The following is a 12,731-nucleotide window of genomic DNA, read 5'->3' as shown; positions in this document are numbered from 1 at the left end:
TATGCAAAGTTTATTTGCAAACTCTTTTTACAAATTCTACTTCTATGTGTTGAAGTAAAAGGTTGTGTCACGTTATTTTTTCCAGAAAATAGGGTTTGTGCTTGCATTAAGAAACATACAACTGGAAGAGAAAAAAAAAATCATGAATATTAAAGTGAATGCGTAAGGAGATGACTAAAATAACGTACAAGATAAAGCTTTTTTCTGTCACCACAAATGGTAAGTTCTGTGATACACAGGGCACTATCATCACAGCCCAGGATTTTTCCTTTTTAAATGGGCAAGTACTTATCTTTCCATCCACTAATCATTCTACTGCGTTTTTAGGCTTGGCTGTTCTTTAGCTCCTGCAGCAATGCTAAGAACATCTCCACCTGCAATACAATGAATAAAACACATGTGGATCCTGCTTATCCTTATACACACGGTTAATTTTATAGAGATGAGAACTGTCTAGGGCTGTTATCCATCAGTGGGATCAGTGCAGTTATTTATGTCTAGGCAATTAAGAGAGCTTTATACAGATTTTGAGATTTTTTTTAGTTACACTTCTCCTCAAAATCATTAATAGTATTGTAGGACTATATAAATATGGAAAAAGATGATTATAAAACAGAAGTGGGGGGGGGGGGGGGGGGGGAAGAGGCTTCCTGACAAGTACTCTCTTATTTTTTTTTCCCTTTTAATTTTAAATAAAGCTGTCTGCGAATTTGAGCCTAGGGAGACCTTCATTAAAATCAATTAATCAGTCAGCCTCTCCGCTGAATAGCTTTCTGGAGACAAAAAGTCAAAATAGGTTTGCAGAGCGAGGTGCGTGCCTCCTGCTCTCTCCTTCCTCCTCCTCCTCCTCCTCCTCCTCTACACACCCCTGGGGCTGCAGCCGAGGGATCAGGCCCGGGGTGGGCCCTGTGCTCTTGGGGGGACGGACGACCCCCGGAGGCCTGGCCCGGCTGCAGGTGCCCCCTGCCCATGCAGGTAAAGCCTCGGGGTGGGAGAGGAGGGCGAGCCCCCTGCATGGGGCTGCGGGCGGGCGGCTCCCCTGGCCTCCCCTCCCCTCAGGGGCGGCCGTCTCGCCGCGCCGCCCCCCGCCCCGTCCCCGCTGCAGGGCGAAAGTTGTCTGCGGGGCGCTGCCGGTGCCTCCCTTGCAGCACCCACCCCCGGCGCGGTGCGGGGCGGTGCAGGGCGGTGCGGGGCTGCCCCGCTCCCGCTGCTGCTGGGGTAGCCCAGCTGTTACGGAGCGGCGCTGGTCCCTCCTCCCAGCTGCGGCTGCCTCATCTCCCCCCACCCAGCCCGGCCCTCCCCTCCCCTCCGCCGCTCCCGACGCTGCCGCCGCCGCCACCTCCTCCTCCTCCTCCTCCTCCTCGTCGTCGTCTCCCCACCCCCAGCCTCTCTCTCTCCTCTCTCTCTCTCCCTCCCCATCTCCCTCTCGCCGTCCCGTTCCCCCCGGCCCCCGCCTCTCCCCGCCCTGCCGCCGCCGCCGGCCCTGGCAGAGCAGGCACGGCGGGGGGATCTCGATGTAACACCATGACAGGCATCGCCGCCGCCTCCTTCTTCTCCAACGCCTGCAGGTTCGGGGGCTGCGGGCTGCACTTCCCCACCCTGGCGGAGCTCATCGAGCACATCGAGGACAACCACATCGGTGAGCGCCCGGGGCAGGGGCAGGGGCAGGGCAGGGTGGAAGGAAGGGGGAAGGGGGGGAAGGAGCCGGGGTAGGGGGCGTGGGGGCACAAGGTGCAGCGGGAGGGCGACGTGGAGGGACGGGCGGGGGACGCGTGGTGGCCGCGGCCAGGGGGAGTTAGTTTGCATGGGCAGGAGGGAGTGCGGAGCCCCGGAGGAGGAGGAGGAGGAGGAGGAGGAGAGGACGGGCACAGCACGCCGCCTGCTGCTTCCGCCCCGGCTCTGGCTGTCAGGGCTCCGGGGAAGGAGGGAGGGAGGGAGAGCAGGGAGGGAGGGAGCCGCCGCCGCGGCAGCCATTCCGCTTCCTCCTCCTCCTCCTCCTCCTCCTCCTCCTCCTCCTCCTCCCGCCGCTGCGTCCTGTCAGCGCCGTTGCTAGGTGTGGCGGCGAGGATGGGGCGGCGTGCGAGGGGAGGCCGGGGCAGCGCTGGGACAGAGCCGGGCTCCGCGCCCTCAGCCCATCACCTGCGGGCTCCCACCCCCCTCCTCCTCCTCCGCCGCCGCCGCCGCCCCGCTCCCTGCCTCCCTCCCCGCTCAGCCCCGCGGCCGCCGGGGCGCTGCCTCCCTCCCCGCTGCCCGCCCGGCCAGGGCCAGGGCCAGGGGGGCCTCGTGGGCGGGCGGGAGCGTGCGCAGGGGCCGCCGGGCGGGCGGGCGGCGGGCAGGGGGCGGCGCGGCTGCCGGCCGTGCTCGCCAACTTTCCCTCGCCCCCCTCCGGCGGCCTTGCTCCGGCGGCGGCTAGGCCCGAGGCGTGCCCGCCGGGGAGGCAGCGCCCCGCGGCTCGGCCGCGGCCCCTCGGTTCCCCCCCCTCCCCGGTTCTCCCTTCCCTGGGTTGTGCCGCTCCGGCAGGTGTGGGCTCGGAGCTGAGGCGCGCCCGGGGTGGTGCTGCCACAGGCAGAGCGGGTCCCGGAGCCGGCGGGGTGGTGGGATGGGGGATGCTGAAGTTTGAAGTGGGTGGCTGTGGGCCGCAGGCTGCCGAGCTTTGGTGGAAGTGGAAGGAAATAAAGTGCTGCCACAAACCGAAACACACGCAGGTTTCATCAGTGTAACTATATTCTAATAGGCAGGCCTAAATATCCCCCCCAAAAAACCACCAAACTTCAAATTGCAAGTGTAACAGCACACTCATTTCACGTTACGGGTCAGAAGGATGAAAGGTGTGCTGCTCCTCCTTACCACAGGGTCTGGGATGAAGTAACAAAACCACACACCACAAGACTCTGCAACTTATGACTCGGCGCGCTTGCACCGCGCTGCTGTGATGCTGCTGGCTTTTGGGGGGGTTTCTCTCAAATCTCATAATCTTCGCTTTTCCTACGCCCTGCGTCACATCATGACGGAAAAGCTCAGGGGAAGCAGTTACCCCAAGTGAAAGCTCGTAAGTCAAGTCTGGTGTGCCCCTCAAATGGGTTATCGGCCCGTAGGTGTCACAGCCCGCAGGGTGTCAGGAAAGATAGAGGCCAGCCCACGCGGGCTGTGCGTTGCGCTGTAATCGCTGCTCAGCAGTTCTCAGACTCCTCAGCAGAGAGGAGAACTTTATCTGGAAATACTGTAATTCCTTAATAACTGTATATTTAATTCTGTCTCAAATATTACTTGTTTGTTCCCCTATCTTGAAGTTAATAAAGTGCTACTGATTCAGCATGTGCCCATACATGTTACGTGGCATTGGCCAACACTTGGAGTACGCAGAACAGACACTTTGCACATAAGACATCACGCATGCATCTGATGGTGTACTGAGTGGTGCAAAATGCTGTAAGGTTGCTCATGCTTTAACACTTCACCTTGGCGTGAAGGTAGGTGAAACTTGACCTGTTTGCGAGTACGAGGCACAGGTATGTTGTGTTACTCACCTTTATCAAACACCTGACAAAGCAGCTGGGAGTTGCACCTGTTACACCAAAATGGATCCCAGTCCTCACATGGAGGCCTCGGCTGTACAGGGTGGTGCCTGTGATGTGCTCCTGGAGCAGCTTGAAGGATCGGAGGATGAAAACTCACATGATATGGATTCTGCCAGAAAATGATTAACGTTTCCGAAGGCAGCTTTGAAATAAAGGAGCAAATGCCTGAACAGGAGCTTGTGTTGGAACTATTTCCACAGTAAGTCTGATGCAAACAGAATCCAATGCTTTCTGTCACGCAGGTCTAGAAATGTGCACCAAAATTTGTCATGTTAAAAAATAACTGTAGCTTTTGGCATGCAGAGCAGGGTAACGTGCCATGTAAAACATACGTTGCTTGGGACATTCCGTGTGTGCTGCAAGAAAAAGAAAACTCAATTGAGTTATTTTCTGCTATTAGTTTAAACTGAAGTGGGAGGTTGCAAAGCAAACGGTGTTGCAGTGCAGGTAACAAACCTGATGCTGTGAACAGATCTGTGTGGGGAGACCTCTAGGGCATCAGCTTTTGATGCTCCCTCCGTGTAGCTCCAGTTGCTGCAGTGCTGCTGCTGTGTCACATTCCACAGGGTGGGTTAGCAGCCATTCACATCCTCAGCAGAGTGCTGGTGAGGATTTGGTCATTTCTTCAGAGCTCAGTTGTCCCTGAAAAAACAAATACTTACCTAAGGGTCTTTTTCATCAGCCTTGCCAGCAAAGCTCAACTTACTATAAGGAAACACTTGTGGCATTTTGGGGATGAAATGCAGTTGGTTTCTGAGGGGTTCTATAGTTCCTTTTCTTACTTGTAGTATAATATTAATAAATAATGATATAGTAATGAAGTAATTCATTGTGCAGTTCTTTTTTTTTTTTTTTTTCCCTTACATCTTAGGGACCACCTGATACATGACCAGTACCTTAAAAAAGAAAATCAATGCAGGTAACCTGGGAGAGTTTTGCCTGTTGGATGAAACATTCACAACTGAGGTGGTGATCGGCTGCTGCGTTTTCTGTTTTTACATTAAGTATTACCTTTGTGTGTTCTGTTGCACTGAATACTTATGCTAAATCAGGAATATTGCTCTTGGGCCTTTCAGAGGGCAATGAGAGTGTGTTCTGCAGGAGGAACTTTTGTAATTCTGTGGCAGTGCTGACTACCAAACAGGCTGTATTCTCATTTTCTGCAGCTCACAGCTGAAAATAGACATTGATTCAAAACTGTTGGTTAGTAATTTTTGCAATGTTTCTCTGTGAGCTTTTTCTACCAGCACTTTGTTCGTGCAACCTGAAGTGCTGCCACCTTCCCTGTAAGCATGCCAATGAGGGTGTCTTTTAGTCTGCTTTGGGAGGCGGTCTCCCTGTCTCTTGATTTTTAGATACTCTATCCATTTTCAGGTAGCCTGGTTTATTTTCTGGTATCTCTGGGGTGGGAGCAAAAGGCCCAATTTACCACTCTTTGCTGGATTCACCCTGTAGAATAGGCTATATCAGTCCAAGCCAGTTATTTCCCCAACGAGTACTGTGTAGAAGAGGGTGGGGCAGTGGGGGAAACATCTGAAAAACCTAACTGCTAATTACTCAGATGTGGCAACATGGCAATTTCTATTGCATTTCTTCTGTCCAGGTGATGCCTTCATCAAAAGTTGGACCGTGTGGTAAGGTTGTGATACTAGGAACAGCAGTTCTGGTTCCACAGAGCATTTCTGAAATTACATTCAAGTCTAATTTTGGTATAAGTAATCTTCTGGGGCTTTGTCACCTGTTCTCAGAAGTCTGGAGGGCTACACGCTTTTTTCCTGTAGTTTGATCGTTTTCATTAATCTGCCCATAGCTGATCTGTATCCTTTAGAGAGGAGGGTCAGTACCTCCTTAAAGCTAGTTCCTAATGTAATGTTCAGTCTGAAAACTGAGACAGGACTTTAGCTGAGTCACTTTATCAGATTTTGACAACATATATATCTAATTTGATTTACATTTATTTTGGGTATTTTTAATCATGTGTGCAGATGAGTTTGTTGCTTGTTTGAGCCAGTGTGTGCTCTCATGTGCTCCCTTGTTTCATGGCAAATATTGACGTGACATACCCGTGCAGCTGTATGGCTTACCTGGACAGTTCTGCTTTTCCTGAGACCTGTTGATTGCTGAGAAATGGATGTGAATGAAATAAGTGTCTGAACATACAACAGTGGGCCTGAAGAAGCAACACTGCGTATTTGAGGAGACGCAAAAGATTAATCAGAAGGCACTTTAATGGAGATAGAAGTTGTTAATTGTATTGTGCTGAAAATGGCTAGCAGATCTTGAAGGGAGAAAAACCCCAAATATTTGCATATAGAATAGTCACACAAACTAAGATGATCTACTGGCGCTGCGCACACACAGTCCTGTTATTGAATAGCTTCCAGCAAGGTATTTGTATAGTGGCCTTGGCTGTCAGAGCTGAGCTGTGGTGCTTCTCATTAAAGTTGACTGGTTCCCAAATACTAGGATGGCTCCTGCAACAGAACAGTACTTGCTGTGAGAGCACAGGCAGCTGTTTTTCCAAGTAGCAGGATTAGCAAGAATAACACAACTTCAACAAAAGAATAGTTGCAGAAGATGGACCAAAAGCTGCGTATAAAATACCACGCATCTGAAAAGTTCAGGTCATATAGAGGAGGAAAGAGGCTTCTGAAATTCTCCCTGAAACTTTGGCATCTGCTGCCTTCAGTGACTTCACTTTGTGCTTAATATTAGGCAGTCAGGGGGGTAAATTCTGCAGCAAGGAGTTCAAGTGGTTTCATAATCCATCGGGTGAATGCGTGTAGCTTGCTTGAAGTTGGCCCTTTCAATATTTTCTCAGAAATGCTAATAAAGGTTGGGCCATGTCCTCACTTTAGCTGCGAGGTGTTGAGTTACAAGCTGGCTGCAGGCACACGCAAAAAAAAAAGGCATTTGGTATTGCTGAGATGTTTGCTTTGCTCCCCTTTGTGTTGGGGAAACTTCCACCAGCATATTGGATAAAGTGCAGTGGGATGACAGTGACAGCTCCTGTACTGGAGCTCGCAGTACGCTGTGTAAAACAAGCACAGAAAGATGCAACGCTTTCATGTTGCTCGTGATGAGGACAAGGGGCTGTGCATGTTAGCACTGACGGGAGGCCTAGCAAACTGGAGCCTGGAAGGATTTTGTTAACTTCAAGCAGAGTTCTTCAGAAGAATAGGAAGATAAGCAATTAGTGTCATGCAGCTCTATTTTAGCATTTTGCTTAATGTATAAATTAAAATTTGGAGTTCAGATTTGCCTCTATTAAGATGTGGTAGTTCTTATCCCAAGGCTTCTTACATACTGCAAGCGATGCGGCAACTATATGGGACAGTCTGGGGGAGAAAATATATAATGGTTATCATGTCTGCTCTTCGGGGCATGAGGGAACATTTTTCTAGCCAAGCAGCAGCCCCTATGAGGAAATGAGGTAAAACAGTCAGCTTATGGGATGCTTTGTCCAGTACCTGGAAATTGGAGGACACGCCTGTACTCAGTTGCTATGCTATGTAATGGGCATAAATGTGTGGCCTTGCAAAATAAATGAGCAATTACACTTATTTACCTCAGCAGCAGTACCAATTATTGTTCATTGGAAGCAACTAGAGAAACCTAATTGTGGCAGTATTTATCTTAATTTAATCTTCTGTCCAGCTGTAATATTTTTTTTTTTAATTTATTTACAGAAAATGCATTTGACAGCGATGTAGAAGGATGTATGTTCCAAGGATGTTGCTTACTCGCTTTGCAAGTTGGTGTGGTGAGAAAGGCCATTCTATTTCGGGAAGGTTTTTCTCTCTTAAATAGTCTTTTGTGACTAACAGTTCTGATCAGCACCTTTTTTTTTTTTTTTTTTTTTTTTTCTCTTCCCCACATGTAATCTTGAGCAGAGCAGATTTTGGGATTCTGTTTCATTTCCAGGTCTGGTTTCCTTTGCTCTTTGGGTTTGAATTTAAATTGTGATAAAACATTAAGCGCAACATTTGTGACAAAGTCTAGATTATATTAATCATATGGAGGTAAATGGAATTGCCATTAAACTTCAACTAAAACATGATTTTTGATACTGCTATGACACAAAATATGTTCTTGTTCTGAGGTTACTGATTATGTGGAGGGGCTAAGGCATAAAATATTTTCAGGGCTTAAAGGTTCAGTCTCCTATTTTATAGGAAGAAAGGGCTGAAAACAAACATCTGTTAACGTGTTACAAACACATTTTTCCTTTTTAAGTTTGAAGGCCTTGTATAAAGTCAATAGGAATATTTTCTTTTTCCTCTGCCTACTGGAGTGGCTTCGGGTGAGGCCTGTTGCGGGGCTGCGTACCGGCGGTTTGCAGGGACAGTTCATCTTGTACAAGAGCAAACCTAAATAAATACAACTCAGCATGTGAAACAAGTCAAAGAAACATCAGGTAACTTGTAGTGGCTGTGTCATACTTCATTTATGCCCATGAGCTGGGCATACGTGTTGTATTTGGGGGCGAAAATGCGTAGCGATTATTGTGTCTGCTCTTCAGGGCATGAGTTTTGTAGCTGAGCAGCTGTCCTTATGAGGAATGTAAAGTAGTCAGGTCAAATCTTCTGTTTTTTCACCTCATCTTTACCTGGGGAATGTGAGAAGATGATGTGAACAATAAAAAATAATCAAGGAAGAGGTGATGCTAAAAAGACAAGGAAACACGCCTGATCTGGATCCGGAGGCAAACTCTTCTACTGTTCCTTCCTCCTGCATGATTTGGTGTAAATATAAACAAGTTATCAGAGATACTTTGTGACAGGCTGCAGAACACTTTCATGCAAAACAAATAAGCACTGGGGGCCAGCTGCTTTCAGTGTACTTTTTGTATTGCCCCTGAATGTGCTTTTTTCTTCATTTATATTTCTTTTTCTTGAGCAAGCTATGATTTACTAAGAATTTATTTCATTTGTCTCTAGTAAACACCAGGGATTCAGAATTTGGTAAAAATCTAAGTAGATAGCTAAATACACATTGAGAAAGTCACAGACTAAGATTTTAGTGTTAATTTGAAACAGTGACAATTAAAGAATAGATTTGATAAATTAGCTGTAGTTAACAAAAAAGGTCCAAAAAGGTCCTTGGTTTTAAGGGTCTGTGAATAATTTCGCAATTAAAATTAAGCAACCAATTATGGTTATTCAGTGTCTGATTCTACACCAAGACATTTGCAAATGCTTTATTTATTAGACTTTCTTTTAGTTATGAGAGGCTAGAGTAATATTCTGACCTATGGAATACAAGAAGTATTCCCATGTATAGTCTAATGATTTTCTTTGATATTGATTTTTGCGTTTTTCACCCTGAACTCTTAGGGTGCTCTTTCTGAATTAGTTGCTGTGACAAAGACAGGGAGTGGATTACTTGACCAAAGAGACTGCAGTGCTGTTTGCATCTCTGATGAGAGCCCACAGTAGAGTACATTACTGCTGTGGACTTTCATTTAAGATATAATAATACATTAAAGAATAAAAAAAAAAAGATTGAAATACAGCTGTTAGTCCCATTTCTGTCTTGTAGTAGAAGGATGAAGTAGAAAGAGAATTTATTAGTTTAAGTAGAATTTATCAGTTTACTGGAAAAAGCAGAGGAAAAAAAAAACAATAGGATTTGAAGCCAAGCTTGGCTGTCTTATGACCCAAAGATCAGAATTTAGTTCGGATGTTGTTTGAAACATTTCTTCTGACTTCGAATTATAAAGATTTTTTAAGAGATTTTTGTGCAGAGCTGAGCACTTTCATTTTGAAATGTTGACATTTCTGAAATTGCTCCAACAAAATGTTTTTTTAATTTAGGAAATACTTGGACACTGCTGAGATTTCTCTCCCCACATGCACTTTTTGCTTTTTTTCTAAGACTACATTGTCAAACTTGACTAAGCTGCAAATGTTTCTGTTCCTCCTGGAAATATATATATTTTTTTTTCCAACATATTTTGACAAAGAGTAAATATTCATTGAATAAAAATAGAACTACCGAATCTCTGAGTGTGCTGTGGAAACAAGGAGATGTAAAATATCGCGTCTTTCTTCAGTAATGTGTAAAGTGGTCATCTTACTTTGTAGGAGGTATCCGGACAGAAGCTGTAAGTGGAGCTGTAACACAGAAATTGCAGGCTGGTACATCTAAGATGCCAGAGATCCAATTTCACTGCTGTCTGAGATTGGCATGGGCACATGAATGTGAACTCGGCCCCATGTTGTGACAGATGACTGGGGCATTCAGGGGACAAAACTGTCTGTCGTATTGCACTCATTTTTTTTTGCTGTAATCGTTCTGAGCATCTTCATCAGCATGTGTGCGTGGTACAGGAATTCATTTAAGGGCTTCGTGGAGACTTCGGATGCTTACCTGCTTGCAGGTGAAGTCTGCACACCAGGTTACTGAGGTCTGCCCTTGCTTCCCGTTTGCTTTTGTGTTCAGTTCAAAGTACTGACTTTGATTTGAGTAAATTTGGCAACAAACTTGTAAAAAGACCTGGAAAATTTACATCTTTTTCTAAAAACTTGTAAATTTTCCAGGTCTTTTTACATCTTTTTGTAACAACCTGTAGAAGTGTTGTGGTGTCTGTAACTTGCAGAGGAGTGTCTGCTACCTCGCAGGCATCATTATTTCTTACACTGGGTTACCTGAGCGCTCCGAGAGTTATTAAGGTCCCAGTTTTGATGTATAAAAACAAACAAACAAAAACCCACTCACCTGCATTTCAGTTTGGGGCCAGGTGAAGCAGAACTTTTCTACTGAGGCTTCATCATGTGAACTCTTCACGATTAGGATAGAGGGGGACAGAAATAAATGCTGTAGAGTTCCAGAGAAACCCCCAAATAGCTCCTCTTCCCCATAGATTTGTTTAGGCCGCATTGCAAGAACTTCCTGACTCGTTTAATGTGTTTGCTAATGTGAAAAAGATGGATTTGTGGGAAGGGGAGTAAAACCTCTCCGCAGCTGTGACATGAAAAAGCAGGAATATGCTGCTTTGTGCTCTCGAGCTGGGGCTTGTTCATCCAAGCGCAGAGTGCCATGGACCTGGGAGGGATAACAAGTTAACTAAAAGTTGCTTAGGACTACTGTGACGTTTGGAGGGAGGAGGACGAAAGCTGTGAGGTATTTACAATAAACCTCTGTGGTTTGCACAGCCTTCCAGGGAGAAATTGGGGTGGCCTAGGGTCCTCTAGTGTAGTTAGAAGCGCTGTGTGCTCCTGGGAGGAGACAGAGCATGGTAGAGGTATGGTTTGTAGAGGGTGGGAAAATAATGTTGTGTGGTGCTTTTTGTTGTTGTTTGATTTTTGCATTTTCTTGTATGCATTTCCATTTCAGAGGACTGTGCTAGGAAATCTCCTTTTCCCAGGTTCAGTGCACGCCCTTGCTATACTTTAGAGGTGCTCGATACCTGTGCTGTAGGACCTTTCCCACACAGACCTGGCTTTGCAGCAGTTTCCTTGTATCTCAGAAAATCTCTTACATTGGCTAAGTAATCCTGAACCATGCAAATGCTACTATAGATGAGATATGCAGCTGTTGTAGCTGTGTCAGTCCTCATGCTTTATCTTTCGTGGTCACGCTTATCAGGACTTCCAAATACTGTTCTCTGTCCCAGGGCAGCTATCCAGAGAGTTAGTTATCTGGATGTAATATCTCGTTCTTCTTTCAGCTATCCAGAATGACCCCTTTCTCGCTGGCAATTTTTGGTGAGATTGTGAAGAGTGAGTCTTCAGAACAGAGCAAATAATCCTGTCTGCTCACATTTATCATGGGGTGGTTACCAGGGCTCTCTTTAGACCAGATTCAGTGGGGAGATAAAGTCTGCGCTGGACACAGTGATCTGGAACAAAGTTATATGCCAAGGAGTTTTAGTGGCTCTCTGAACCAGCTTCCAGGCCAGGGTAAATATCAAGAGCCTGAAAGCAAAGCTTGTTAAGGTGAGATGATAACTGGATACCCAGGATGGGGAAAAGGTATTTGTTGCTGTTACCTTTTGTGGATAATGTTGATTGCATTCCTGTATTTTAATATGACCTGCTTGGATTTTAATCACTCTGTAGAAGAAATTACCTTTGAGCTACCGTTACCTAATGGATTTCAGCTCTGGAGCAATTTTCATATTAGAGTCTGAAACCATTGTGAAAGAGATCAGTGAGAATGTCTGTATCTGCTATTGCTTTACCTGAACTGTACGCATACCCTTAAATGCATGTCAGATATGGAAATGGGTATAATAAAAATGAACATTAATTTATTAGCTTAATGAGTGTTATGGAGATATACCGAGTTGTTCTGTAGCTGCATCTTTTCCCCTCAATGGCAATCTGAATTATTTAAAAAAGGAAGGAAAAAAAAATCCAGTTCCTGTAGCAGTATTACCCTAATTTTGTGCAGTTCCACTGACCTCTGAAATGTACTGTACATATAGCTCGTGACCCCTTCTGCTCTTGCAAACAGCACAGTGTGCCAGCAGCAAGACTCCTTACTGCCAGGAAGCGTTCTGGAAGTGTAGGAATGCTTCTTCCCTGTCTCTGCTTATTGAGAAGCCATCGCATTTACATTTGAAAAGTGAATCCTCCGCCACCTTGCTTCCCCCAGCCCTCTTTAATACTGCAAAGGAGAGGAATTTTGCCTGCAGTGGTACAAGTGACTGCTTAAGATCCCTGGCACCTCGTATAATATTAGTATTTGTTAGTAGCTCTCCGCTATGTGTGGCTAGAACTGGGGTGTGTAGCTGAGCATACAGTTGTCTAGACAGTTTTGTTAACTTATGTGGTGAAATAATCCAACGTTTTTTACAGCCATTTTGTTTTACTAGACTTACATCAATAGTTAGGGATAAATAATTGATGTTGATCTTTCTGCATGTGTAATTTATAAATATTAATTCTAACTGAAGACCAGCTAAATGTTTCTTTCAGAAGCCTGGAGAGATGCAGGTGGTTAGGATGAAAAGTGAGATCAGAAGAGCCCAGATCCTTAGTTTGTTGCTGGCAAATTGACACAGGATAGTAAACTGCAGAAGTAAGAAGAAGAAAAAAATTCCAGTACCTGCATTTTGGGAAGACAGTTGTGTAGGATTAGTCACCCTTTCACAACACAGAAACAAAAACCCCATACGTAGTGGGGGGTTGGCATAAAAAATATTTT

The 12,731-nt window shown here is 45.9% G+C and overlaps 1 protein-coding gene across 1 annotated transcript in view; it reads left to right on the top strand.

The window, feature by feature from the left end:
* The first annotated feature begins 1,014 nt into the window (after window positions 1-1,014).
* Window positions 1,015-12,731, top strand: part of JAZF1 (JAZF zinc finger 1) — a 185,810-nt gene continuing 174,093 nt past the window's right edge. Inside the window, exon 1 of the mRNA XM_068674274.1 lies at window positions 1,015-1,639. Within this exon, the coding sequence (XP_068530375.1) occupies window positions 1,015-1,639 (625 nt within the window). The remainder of the gene's footprint in view (window positions 1,640-12,731) is intronic.

Source organism: Anas acuta, chromosome 2 (genome assembly GCF_963932015.1).
Source record: "Anas acuta chromosome 2, bAnaAcu1.1, whole genome shotgun sequence".
Classification (NCBI taxonomy): Eukaryota; Metazoa; Chordata; class Aves; order Anseriformes; family Anatidae; genus Anas; species Anas acuta.
The sequence above is the reverse complement of the archived record's forward strand: the minus strand, read 5'-3'. Positions and strand labels throughout refer to the sequence as shown.